The sequence below is a fragment of the Erigeron canadensis genome, chromosome 8 (genome assembly GCF_010389155.1).
Source record: "Erigeron canadensis isolate Cc75 chromosome 8, C_canadensis_v1, whole genome shotgun sequence".
Lineage (NCBI taxonomy): Eukaryota > Viridiplantae > Streptophyta > Magnoliopsida > Asterales > Asteraceae > Erigeron > Erigeron canadensis.
Window position 1 is genome coordinate 39810280 of NC_057768.1, and position 12439 is coordinate 39822718.

Consider the following 12439-nt stretch of genomic DNA (forward strand, 5'->3'; position numbering starts at 1 on the left):
ATCAATATTGAAAATTTCAAGTTCAATGTTGAAAATCTAGGAAAAATCTGCTTTATAATATAGTATTATTATTGATTATAGCAAAATGTTTAGGTCGGCGGGAAAACCTTGATCTCGTGTCCTTTGGACCCTAGCTATTCATTAAGAAATGCCTGAAATGCTTGCTTTATTGGTTGACAGTTTTTAAAACAAGTGGTGCTATCAGTACTACCACAGTACAAATTATATAGTATGTTGTGCAAGTATTTAATGCATAATTGTGGTAAATTTATTTATATTTGTAGTACGAATATTACCGTTTTTTTGAACATTTTTATGGAAAAAGAAGAAAAAAGGACAGGGAATGGGAGTAATTCAAAATATTATATATATAAATTTGTATGCATTTTCATTTGATATATTTTTTTTTTGATTATTAACAAGCATAAAACTTCAAAAACTAGGTAACTAGCAATCATCAATAGATGGGCTGGATATGGGGACTTGACTTTGAGGTTTTTGGTTTAAATTTTGGTGTGAGTAAAATGTTACTAAGAATAAAGATTGGAGTTTTCTCAAATGTGAGTTTACTCTAGTTATAAATTGGGTATATGAAAAGACATATTGCTATGGTCAAATTTATTGTTAAGAAAAAAATAAAATTTCAAGAGCTACCTACTAGACTCTATTGGGATGTGCCACAGAATAAAGCCATAAAGGTCACCAATTACATGTACTGAAACTAGGATGTGCAAATGGTCCGACCCGGCCTGATCCGCGACCCGCGAATGCATGGAAATCGGAACCGTTACCCGACCCGTGAAGGTACGGGTCGGGTCGGATTTGGGCGGGTCACGGGTTTCCTTCACTTTTTTTCGGTTTTTGCCTTTACCGACCCGGCTCACGAAACCCATGACCAGCGAATGCAACAAAAGCGTGACCCATGACCCGGCCCGTTAGGGCTTCGGGCGGGTCAGTTCTGGGTCGGGCGCAGGTGAACAGTTTTTTTCTCATCCCTAACTGAAACTTTCAAAATTTATACGAGTATTTGTTAGATAATATCAAGAAAGTTTAAAGTTCAAACAAAATTTATATTTGTTGAATCATCAAATTAACTACTTATATAAACTTTAAAAGTTAATATTTATTTAAGTAATATATAGATTTGGTCAAGTCTATGTTTCTATTTTGGATGACGCAAAATAAAAGTTCATTTTCATTTTTAATCAATCTAAAGAAAGTCTGGCGGGTATCAGATAAAACCGTATCTTACTGTATGTATTTTTAGAGTGAGCACCATTTTGTTTTAATTTTGACGCAGTCCTTTTTATCTTTAGCGTAAAAATGGAATAAATTTAAAAGCAAATGGATTCCCTTCCTGGCACAAGAAAGAAAATCCATCCAAGTCATAATTTGTTGAAACAGAAACTAATTACATTTTTATCAAATAATAATTAAAAACCCCATATTCAAGAAAAGTATTCTTCTCCAACACAAGTACTCTACTTACAATAACCAAATCCAAAGTAATTTACTTACATACATACATGCAAAACCTTGCTTCGATCAATATTCTTGTCGTCTACATGATCAGGATCCTTCAAATCCACACAACTTCTCGTAACAACTTTACATTATATCAACGGGAACAACCAAATTAAACTTTTTAGTCGTCAAGTTCATTTTGGATCGAGATAGATCATGAACAATATGATTAAACAAATGAGGTGATCGATCAGAATATTATCTCATCATTTTTCAATTTAACTATCCAGTTCAATTCGTCGTTAATTCTTTATCGTACATGCATATGATCATATGAAAACTGATAGTTTTTGTCAGGGTAAAATTTTCTGGCATCGAAGATGGAAACGACCCAAAAACTTCACGTGATAGAGACCGGAAATTAACCCCTCAAAAAAGTCTATCCTATAAAGGAGGTAATGTACATAGTCCAAGATAGACATCGATCAATTTTTATCCATATAATGTAGTACATAAGTAAGCCATTTTTTATTTTTTTTGTCATTGTAGATCAGAGCAGATCAAGAGGTCAAAACTGGTATAGAGGACAGTCTTCTCGTGAGCTTACCTATGATTATGATTCTGATTACATGGAAAGCGATGAATTCCAAACAGCAGTTGCAGCAGCTGCATATGCCATTAATGCTTCAGTTGAAGAAGAACGTAAAAGAGCAAGACGAAGACGCGAAGAAAGTTTGAGCAAACCCAAGAAGAAACAAGAAGGAGGCGCGGTTTCTGTCACCACAAGGGCTAGAGAAAGAATCCCTTCTTCTTCTTCTTCTGGGCGCAATAAGATGAAGACCAAGGAAGATGATGATAATGTTCCGATATCAACCCCTAGCTTCCTCTCCAAGAGATTTTCAGGTACATACAAGAATATTCTTGAGCTATATACATATATGATTAGGAAAATATTGTGTATTCAATCCGGATACCCGTGGTCCGGCCCTTCGCTGTTCGAAAAAAAAAAGAAAAGAAATATTGGCCGTAAATTGTTTTGGGTCAGCCCGACCCATACAGATGATAGCCCTGTTTTGATCATAGATCAACTAGTACCGTCACCATGTGAACACATAGGCTCACATAGTCCACGGGGGAAAAAACTTTATTAGCAAATATGGGGTACCAAGAGGTTTATGTGTATCACTCGAAATCTAAACTCAATAGATTTAAAAACTATCTTCACAAGTTCATTAGTGTAGAATTTTTAGTTTACAATTCTATACCACGTACACTCTTCTCTTTTATGTAACTCCTAACTACTAAAATACAAGTTGAATTTTGCATCCAAAATCAACTCATAAAATGCTGTAGATACGAAATTGTGGCTGGATCACAACCTTAACAATTAAGTAACTACACTACTGTATATATTTTGTAACCAAAAGTTCAAACCACCATATTAACCGACATACACTACAAGAAAAATGACTTTTTGCGACGACTTTTTTTTAAACGAAAATTTTTCGTTGCAAAAAACACACTAAACGACAAAAAACTCTTGTTTTTTGACTTTTTTAGTCAAACTTCTTTTTTGCAACGAATATTCGTTGCAAAAAATAAACGAAAAAATTTCTTTGACTAAGTTACCACATGTATATAGCCTCCTTTCTAGTGTGAAACCAAGTTGGAATTGAGTCAATATTGTAGGCTCCAACACCGTGAAACTTGTAAATGTTGGTGATTTGTTGTATAAGCTAGACGCATTATATTAATTATAATCAGTGTATAAATGTGGCTGGATGATCGAGCTACAGATTTGAAAGAAAAGATGCCACCCCAAAGAGCTCATTCTCCTGCAAACACTACAGAGCCAAAAGAACCATCCTTCAAAAGGAGTTCTAGTTCTTTTGACAAGCAATCATCAGACAAAAGAAGCCCTGAAAGCAGCTTTGCAAGTAGTAGTCGTCAAACTCCAACAAGACAACCCACATTCCCAGCCACCAACGTCGATAGAAAGCGTGCAGAACCTAGAATCGAAGAGACAAAGGCAGATGTTTGGGAGCAAACTGAGCTGGAAAGAATACAAGAGCGGTAATTTAACACTTCGACCCTGCCAAAAAAAAAAAAGTGTCATCCAATTAATTAATTTGTTAAGGAACTTGTTTTCCCCCCCTAATGATGAGAGATCAATAATTATCAGGTATGAAAAAGTGAATGCCAAAATACTTGAGTGGGAAAATGAGAAGAAGGAGAAAGCAAAGAAGAAGTTGTCAAGAAATAAGGTCCGATCTTGTTTAATTATCGATCATTAATATATATATGCATAGTCGTCGAATTAATAGATGTCATTGATTGATACTTTTGGATTGATATAACTTATGAAAACTTTGTTGCAGGATGAGTCGGGGAAGAAAAGGGCCCGAGCATTGCAGAGCTACAAGACTGATATGGAAATGATTGATCAGATTGCCCAAGGAGCAAGGTCACAGGCTGCGGAAAACCGAAGGAAGGAGATAATAAAGGTTAAGGAGAAGGCCAACAACATTAGGCTTACCGGAAAAATCCCAACCAAAACATGTTTATGCTTTTAATTATTATATCTTGACAAAAAGCTACTGTATATATCTCAGCTCATGATCAAGAACATCATTAATACTATTCCTAGTCCTAGTATATATGTATTTGTAAATATGTATAGCTACATACGATTGTTTAATATTCGTATCTTACTTATTTTACATGTTTACATGATTATAAAGCCATGTTTATGCTTAACATAATTAAAAAAAATTGTCCTTGGATTTGTCGATCCTCAAAAGATATATAATTAAGCTTATGATTAACATAATTATTATACGTATATTAATTGCAACAAGCTAGGCCATATGATTGGTCTTTCTTTAACAAAATGATACAAAATTTTTTACATAATTATACAATAACAAAATGTCTTGCATGATTATAAAATTACAATTTATATACATCGTATATATAATGACCCCGTTGAAGACACCTTCGTAAGGTCATTTTTCATCATCATCCTTTGGAACGGCAGCGTGTGTGGTTGTGGTGGTTTCGGTGGTCTTGTTGCCAGAATCGTCGGTTGTGGTGGTTGTGGTAGTGTGAGAGGTCTCATATTTATGAAGATAATTCTCGGCTTGGTCCATATATTTCCCCACGCCTTGTTTCTCATCCACCATGCCATAACTAGATGCCGCATCAAGGATGTCTGCAGCGGCCCCAGCTATCTTCCCTGTGTCGGTCTCTTTGCCAGTCACTGCCTCGGATATCACCTTGGCACTGGCCATAAGCTCAGAATTGGATGGTTTTTCATTGTCATTGTTGCCGTCCGCCATGGTTTAATTTGTTAATTAATGACCAAATTTGAGAGGCATGGATGAATAAATATAAGGGGTATATTTCCTGATTTGACATTAATTGGTGTTGAATGCGTAAGTTAAGCTTTGATCGATACGTGTTGATGAATTGTTATTGGTTAATAATTCTCAACAAACCAAATAATGAATGTTGGATAATTATAGAATTGTTATTGGTTTTTTAATTTGTGTTCTTTATTAATTGTTTGTTCGTTATAATTTTACATTATGTTATCAATACAAAACTTTAACAAAATCCGAGCTATTTGCCATGTCACCTATATATAGAGCAAGAGGATCAATAAAGATCGACTAATAATGATTCAAAATTTAGGATTGTAAGTTATAATTAACATCAAGGTAAAGTTATCCACTTAATTTATGTTTACAACTTGAGGGACTAATAATTTATGTTTACAACTTGAGGGACTTCACTTAACATTAAATTTTATCCAAAACATACTGCTGATTTTACACATTCTGAATTTCTGATTTGAATAAATTTAACACCTCCTTGTTTCCTTAAACTACAAATCGACCCTTTTCTTTTTGTCCAAGCCAAACAGACACACTGACTAAAACCGCACCGATTACGACACAAAAATGGAAATTGATCCACCGAAGTCAGAAACTGTAATGATTAACGACGACGATCTTTTCAAGTCTGCTGAAAACGGCAACGTTTCTCTTTTCGAAAGCTTAACTCCGCCGCAGCTCCACCGTGCTCTCACTCTCCGTAACGATGACGGCCGCTCGCTTCTTCATGTCGCCGTTTCTTCCGGCCGCATAGAGGTTTTACTTTAATTTTGTTGTTTTTTATTTTAATTATTTGGACTTAATTTGGTTTAATTTATCTATATGTCTTGGTTAATTATTTTTAGGAATATTTGTCCATAATATTCATTATATATGTTTTCTAGGGTTTGTCATTTGTTAAATAGATGTAATTTGTAGAACATCTGTATATATGTTAATAAATTAGGTGGTGAAGATACTTTCAAGTTATGATCAATCAGTTAGTAGCATTAATGATGCCGATGAGGGAGGTTGGGCGCCGCTGCACTCTGCGGCGAGCAGTGGAAACCTGGATATCGTCAAGGTTTTACTAGACAAAGGTTGGATTATTCGGTTTTGTGTAATAAGAATACTAATAAGTTAATAAGTATGATAGTATTCGTCCGTAATTGCAGCTAAATAGTTGGTTTAAATGTAAATGTAGTGTGTTTTTTTTTTCGATTCGTAGGAGCTGATGTAAATTTGAAAAATGAAGGCGGCCGAATTGCACTTCACTATGCTGCCAGCAAGGGTTTGGTCAAAGTTGCTGAACTTCTGCTTTCTAATGGTGCAAATATCAATTCAAAGGACAAGGTTGGTTATATAATTTTTTTTTTGAAGTTTTCGGTTCATTGTTTGATGTTGAAGCTATATAGGTTGGATGCACCCCGTTGCACCGTGCAGCAAGCACGGGGAAGTATGAGATGTGTGAACTTTTGATTGAGGAAGGTGCAGATATTGATGTTGTGGATAGAGCTGGACAAACTCCTATTATGAGTGCCGTAATATGCTACAACAAAGAGGTAGATACACGACTTATCGAACGAATATTACATGCATAGTCTTGATTCGAGGGAGATTTTGGTTGGGTAATTATATGTATAGAATCTCATTTCCAATAAAAAGTGGATAGATTCAAGGACTTTAGTTGTCATTGAGCAATCTATTATCAGGGTGAAGCTCTTAACTCCTTTGCTTCTTATGATGAAACAGGTGGCTCTTTTACTGATCAGACATGGGGCAGATGTTGACATTGAAGATAAGGAAGGATACACTGTGCTTGGTAGAGCATCGGATGAGATAAGACCACTACTAATAGATTGTGCCAAGGCCATGCTTGAAGGATGAAAAGAGGAACTATGAATGCTCTAGTGGTAAGGCACTTCACATGGTATCTCTGTTTATGGTTAGGTACTGTTTTGATTAAACATTGGAATTTTATGTGTTTTTAACTTTTGAGTTCTCGGCTGGTATAAAAAATATCCAAGTTGAAATTTTAAAATCTTGAGACAATAGTGGAGAGATTTTCCAGAAATGTGCATATAGCTGTGTTTCGAACCGCGGAATTCTGAGTAGTAGAAAGGAAAAAAGAGACATTTACCGATGGCTGACTATCTAAAGACAGACATTTTGTATCGATGAAGAAAATAGCTCAAAATTCATACCTTCAGTCTAGAAAAATATGATTGCTCATGTTATTTTTTTTCATTGAATATGGATTTGAGTCGAATATAAGTTCTCAATTCAGATAATCAAAAAATAAATTTTCTTATTATTTCAATCATTGCCGGTAAGAAGTTGGACTAGTAATGTCCCGTTAAATCCATAGCGGGTGCTAAAATGCTTACACCCATTTCCAAGATCAAAGAATGTTGAAACTTAAACATCACACATCAAATTATTTCAAGATCATTTATTGTAAAATAAGTAACCAAAAGATGCTCAGAATCAAGTTGTGTCTAGAGAAAAAGAACATTCTGGGACTAACATCGTGACTCAGGCATAATTCTTTTCAAAATGACATCTTTTGCCCTCGACAGTTGAGATCGGTTCTGCGTTTTGTTGGCATTTGTTTGAGCTAATTTACACTGCAATTCAATATTCTCAGCAGCAAGCTTACTAACATGTGAACGCAAATTGTTAATGGCTTCTCTCTTCTCATCATTCCTCTTCACTAGCTCAGCTTGCTGCTCTAAATTATCTGTAACAAGTTTCATCATATTCAAACTCAAAACGCTCCAACCCTTTTCAAACTCATCATCCATTTGAACAACCTTCGACTTTTCAGTTTTACTTTCAAGTGAAACCCAACCTTCACAGGGCAAATCAGAGTTCTGATCCTCGTCATTGTCATGATCATGATCAAAACCTTCAAATTTAGGTGGAATTGGGTTGGGGTTTCCAGAGATAGGTGAACCCGAATTCAACTTATAAAATGAACGTAAGTTCTCCAATCTTATCATTAACTGGTAGTGGTTTTCAGCCAAAGATCTATATGATCCTTGAAGATCTTCCATGGCTTCTATGAGCGAAGGTTTCTTTTTGTAAAACATTTCCGCCCTTTTTGCAAATGTATCACCATCATCTTCTATCGAGTTCATCATCTTCTTCACTTTCTGCTCCAAGTCTACATGCACCGAAACACAATACAAGTTTGCCCTTTGAAAACACCCAGCAGAATAATGCTCAAAAGATTACATCATTACATAATAATATATTGCTAGTATATAACTACTTTCGAAGGCAACAAGACTTGTAAAATAATGGGTTATACTCAAGGACTATAATTATTGATAATCTTAACAGAGATAAGAGTCAAACCTGATAAAGTTGACTGAAGCCATTGAGAATGAGGAAGACGAGTATTATGTGAATTGCCAGGCCACATTGTATGAGGAGAACCATCTTCGTTCTCCATGGTGTTTAAAAATGTAAAAGATATACAGAATTCATGTATGTATGGATGACTGGATATAGTATATATGGTATCACACTAATTACGGACGATTTATGGATTCTAAACAAACTTTCCTGATTATACTCTTTATATACGATGGGGTCAGTTCAGGACTTCATAAAAAAACGTACTAAATCATTTAATAAAGTCTATGAGAAAAGTAAGAGGAAATATGTATAGATGGGTAATAAAAAACATGATAAATTGGTAAATACAAATTAGCTATTAGCTATAAGTCCATGATTATTTGATGCTAACTTACTATGAATCATGTCCTAAGATATGGTGATTATTTAATGGTAAAATATTTGATAAGCTAGTAATGAGATTGAAACAAGGCTAACTCTTATTAATGTGTTAAGTGAGGTTTTTTTGTTTTAAAATAATAATAAGAGTTTAAAAGATCATTGAAGCAACAAAGCTTGTCCACTTCAACCAAGAAACATTAAAACATGAAGGCTTTTTTGTAATGCAATAAAATGGTAAATGTTGTATGAAATTCAAAACAATTAAAACTACATACATGGATAAACACTTCACAACCAAACGATCCCACGCAGCTTGACCCTTTATGCTAAAGTTATCTAGAAGCAATATGATACTTTCGAGTGATTTCTAACTACATGTTGATGATGCCAATGTGAACCACCCTATACAAATGAGAACACTAACAACTCCCTAAAAATGCAACATCAATATACTTGAAATTTCATGTATCTTGTAGGCACACTACACTACATCAACGCACTTAAAATAACCTATTTACTGATAAATTGATAACTAGGAATTTAGTCAAAGTCAATGAAAACGTCAATCTATAACTACTGTAATAAATATGCACTTAAAATGTAATTGTTTTCTTAAAGCATTACGTTAGTTTATGGGAGCTTTAAAGTTTATTTAGTTGCAAGAATAAAAAAATCATGAAGATGTCTTTGATCGAAGTATGTGTGTTTAGCCTAGCCTAACCATACAAGGTATCAAGATAAAAGATAGCAGCAAATCTCCAACCTTCTAACTTCTAAGCCCAAAAGACAAGAAACTTAACATAGATAGAAAAGTTAAACTAAAAATGAAACGCCGTTGCCGGGGATCGAACCCGGGTCACCCGCGTGACAGGCGGGAATACTTACCACTATACTACAACGACCTTGTTGATCGAAGTATGTGTGTTTAGCCTAGCCTAACCATACAACGTATCAAGATAAAAGATAGCAGCAAATCTCCAACCTTCTAACTTCTAAGCCCAAAAGACAAGAAACTTAACATAGATAGAAAAGTTAAACTAAAAATGAAACGCCGTTGCCGGGGATCGAACCCGGGTCACCCGCGTGACAGGCGGGAATACTTACCACTATACTACAACGACCTTGTTGATCGTTAATATTCATCTTGAACTCAAATGTAGTTGTATATTTGCTTAATATAAAGTATTCTTATGATAATCTTTTATTAACAAGACGAAATATAAAAATAACACCATTGACATATAGTTTATATTTAAATAAAATATTTTCTCTCTAAATGACAGGTACAAGTCATATACTATACATTAAAATAATAATAATATAATCGTTTAATTTGATACAAATAAATGTATAAGGTTTTATGTATGAGGTCTAAATTTTGTGTACATAGTCGTCTCGTAAGACCATCTCCATCGGGGCATAGAGTATATTTGGCAAAACTAGTTGTAGCTTGTAGCTATAGCTTTTAGTTGAAGTTGTAAGCTATAGCTTTTAAGCAAATCTGTTAACTATTTTTATAATTGTTTGGTATGGTAGCTGTAGCTACAACTTTAAAAGAAATTTGTATACTTTTAATGATTAAGGCTATGTTTGACATAAGCTTTTCAAGAGCTTTTCGAGAGCTTTAGCTTTTCATTTTAAACTAAAAGCCTAAAATATTAAAAGTTTTGTTTTGATGCAACTAGCTTTAGCTTTTATTTGAAAGAAAAAAACTCCAAAATGAAATGCTAGTTGAAGTAGCGTTTCAGGAGCTTTAGCTTTTCGATGAAGCGTTTACTCTTTAAAAGTTACACAAATACCTCTTAAAGTTGCAGTTACAGCTATCATACCAAACACTTTTAAAATATAAAAGCTACAACTTACAGCTCCAACTAAAATCTACAGGTTACAGCTTCAACTAAAAGCTAAAGTTACAAGTTACAGGTACCAGCTACAGCTACTTTTGTCAAACATACCCTAAAAGCTTCATCGAAAAGCTAAAGCTCCTGAAACGCTACTTCAAGAAGCGTTTCATTTTGGAGCTTTTTCTTTCAAATAAAAGCTAAAGCTAGTTGCATCTAAACAAAATTTTTAACACAGTAGGAGTTTTTAGTTCAAAATTAAAAGTTAAAGCTCATGAAAAGCTTTTGCCAAACATAGTCGTCTTCCGTTTGTTTGGTAAAAAAAGCAAAAAAAAAAAAATTATTAAACAATTTTCATCCCACTAACTAAGTGGGTGGTACAAACAATGTTTGGAGAATTTAATACTAATATAATCAAGTGGCATTTCTTTTCTACTTCTTTCTTAAAAAATATAACTTTAATTTACAATATAATAAAACATTTATCTGAGAATCAAAATACGTTAATTTAAAAATAACTTATAATACATCAATTTTGCATCTTTTATTTGTAAACTATAATATTGATACATTTTCATCACACTTAATATTTTTTATTTTTTTTTTTCACTATCAATTTTACATTAATTACTTATATCACTCGACGTCGTCACCATTACCAACAGTCGACACCACTATTACCCATCATCGTCATCATCACCAATCGCTGACACCAAAACTCCATTGTCGTCATATTATGCAAATATTGTGTTAGAATTTTGAAATTAAACAAGCTATCAAATTTGTTAATTTTTTTAAACGGATCTAATTTGTTAACAATGTTCGGATGAATGTGAAATCTTTTTTAATTTAGATAGTTTATTTTTATTAATGATCACGAATATGTATAACATATTTTTTGAAATAAAGCCATAATTTTATTTTTATTAGTGATGATGATAAATAAATTTTTTAAACATAAAAGCATTTTATTTAATTTTTGAATAAAAAAAATGTTACTTATAATAGATATTAAAAAATAATTTGGTTGGGTTGTTGATGGAAGTGTAAAAATTGGGTTTAATTGGGTTGAATAGTTTTAAAAAAAAGAAATTAGTTTTTTAATAAATATGATAGGTGGGTTGAATTGTGAATGAGAACAGTCTAACAGAAATCCATGATCACCGACAAACATTGCACTTGCTACACCAATGTGACCAAGAATGCCATTTCGAACACAACCTACAAATAATGGATACCTCATTCGTCCCACATTTATTGTTCGTCTTTTTTTATTTTGTGCTTCCAAAATATGTTAATTAATACAAGATTGTAAATTGTAAATGATATATGTAGGTTTTGTTTATTGTGTTTGTTTATTGTCTTAGAAGTTTGGACCCATAAATGTGAAGTCTTTTGCCAATATGGGATGTGGGTTCTAATCTTAAGTATGTCTCTTTAGACCAATGTTTTAAATACTGGTATTTTAGTCGTACTGGTCGGGTACCCGGTATTAGTATTAGCCGGTATGTACCGATACGGTAATTTAATTTTTGTATTTTTATTTTTATAGAAATCTTACAAAACTTGTTACAATTTCACGAAAATAGTCAAAATACGAGTACAATCCACTCAAAAATAATACCAAATAGGTATTTCATAACAAAATAGAAGTTTTAAAGTTTACAAATAACAAACATAACATTAAAGTATCAAAAAATAATTTTTAAAAAAATTCAAAAAAAAAAATCAAAATGCCGGTATTACCGACCGAAAATACCAGCCGGTATTGAATAGTGAAAATATCGTATAAAATACAGGGATAGTTGTACCGGGGTACCACCCAGTATCCAGTATTCCGAGTAATACCGGCCGATACGTACTGGTATTTAAAACACTGACTTAGACATTTGTAGTATCGTGTGAAGGTATATCGCACGCATTGTACCTTTAAACAATGATAATACTTTAACCAATGTAATTATTTATTAATGGAAAATCATTTTAAGGTGGAATGAGTATTATTTTTGTTTAATG

The 12439-nt window shown here is 33.4% G+C and overlaps 4 protein-coding genes and 2 non-coding genes across 7 annotated transcripts; 2 read left to right on the forward strand and 4 right to left on the reverse strand.

Annotated features, from left to right (window-relative positions):
* Positions 1 to 1516: 1516 nt before the first annotated feature.
* LOC122580188 (uncharacterized protein At3g61260-like) lies at positions 1517 to 4240 on the forward strand. Its single transcript, XM_043752464.1, has 6 exons — positions 1517 to 1706; positions 1822 to 1919; positions 2014 to 2367; positions 3261 to 3537; positions 3647 to 3728; positions 3843 to 4240. The coding sequence occupies exons 1-6, from the start codon at positions 1681 to 1683 to the stop codon at positions 4035 to 4037; spliced, it is 1032 nt and encodes a 343-aa protein (XP_043608399.1). The 5' UTR covers positions 1517 to 1680; the 3' UTR covers positions 4038 to 4240.
* A 229-nt stretch (positions 4241 to 4469) lies between these two features.
* On the reverse strand, positions 4470 to 4802 carry LOC122610822 (nodulin-related protein 1-like). Its single transcript, XM_043783778.1, has one exon. It carries the CDS (start codon positions 4800 to 4802, stop codon positions 4470 to 4472), a length of 333 nt encoding a protein of 110 aa, XP_043639713.1.
* A 544-nt stretch (positions 4803 to 5346) lies between these two features.
* Positions 5347 to 6879, forward strand: LOC122579063 (26S proteasome non-ATPase regulatory subunit 10). Of its 2 annotated transcripts, none has more exons than XM_043751152.1 (5): positions 5347 to 5615; positions 5806 to 5938; positions 6067 to 6191; positions 6254 to 6400; positions 6591 to 6879. In XM_043751152.1, the coding sequence occupies exons 1-5, from the start codon at positions 5427 to 5429 to the stop codon at positions 6723 to 6725; spliced, it is 729 nt and encodes a 242-aa protein (XP_043607087.1). In that variant the 5' UTR covers positions 5347 to 5426; the 3' UTR covers positions 6726 to 6879. The 2 variants fall into 2 exon arrangements, with proteins under 2 accessions (XP_043607087.1, XP_043607088.1); XM_043751153.1 differs by having other exon boundaries at positions 6094 to 6191.
* Positions 6880 to 7360: 481 nt separating this feature from the next.
* LOC122610823 (protein NETWORKED 3C-like) lies at positions 7361 to 8295 on the reverse strand. Its single transcript, XM_043783779.1, has 2 exons — positions 8199 to 8295; positions 7361 to 8004 (listed from the first exon to the last, which is right to left on the reverse strand). Exons 1-2 carry the CDS (start codon positions 8293 to 8295, stop codon positions 7361 to 7363), a joined length of 741 nt encoding a protein of 246 aa, XP_043639714.1.
* Positions 8296 to 9412: 1117 nt separating this feature from the next.
* TRNAD-GUC lies at positions 9413 to 9484 on the reverse strand. The gene has a single exon. It is a non-coding gene; the product is annotated as a tRNA-Asp (tRNA).
* A 147-nt stretch (positions 9485 to 9631) lies between these two features.
* Positions 9632 to 9703, reverse strand: TRNAD-GUC. The gene has a single exon. It is a non-coding gene; the product is annotated as a tRNA-Asp (tRNA).
* Positions 9704 to 12439: the final 2736 nt, after the last annotated feature.

What these genes read in the sequence shown, in the direction of transcription:
- LOC122580188 (XM_043752464.1), top strand. Translation starts at nt 1,681, where the DNA reads ATGAACAATATGATTAAACAAATGAG. An exon ending in AATATGATTAAACAAATGAG is followed by an intron (nt 1,707 to 1,821) that starts GTGATCGATCAG and finishes AGTTTTTGTCAG; the next exon opens with GGTAAAATTTTCTGGCATCG. An exon ending in AGAAGTTGTCAAGAAATAAG is followed by an intron (nt 3,729 to 3,842) that starts GTCCGATCTTGT and finishes ACTTTGTTGCAG; the next exon opens with GATGAGTCGGGGAAGAAAAG.
- LOC122610822 (XM_043783778.1), bottom strand. Translation starts at nt 4,802, where the DNA reads ATGGCGGACGGCAACAATGACAATGAAAAACCATCCAATTCTGAGCTT.
- LOC122579063 (XM_043751152.1), top strand. Translation starts at nt 5,427, where the DNA reads ATGGAAATTGATCCACCGAAGTCAGAAACTGTAATGATTAACGACGAC. An exon ending in CAAGGTTTTACTAGACAAAG is followed by an intron (nt 5,939 to 6,066) that starts GTTGGATTATTC and finishes TTCGATTCGTAG; the next exon opens with GAGCTGATGTAAATTTGAAA. An exon ending in ATATCAATTCAAAGGACAAG is followed by an intron (nt 6,192 to 6,253) that starts GTTGGTTATATA and finishes GAAGCTATATAG; the next exon opens with GTTGGATGCACCCCGTTGCA.
- LOC122610823 (XM_043783779.1), bottom strand. Translation starts at nt 8,295, where the DNA reads ATGGAGAACGAAGATGGTTCTCCTCATACAATGTGGCCTGGCAATTCA. An exon ending in GCTTCAGTCAACTTTATCAG is followed by an intron (nt 8,005 to 8,198) that starts GTTTGACTCTTA and finishes CGGTGCATGTAG; the next exon opens with ACTTGGAGCAGAAAGTGAAG.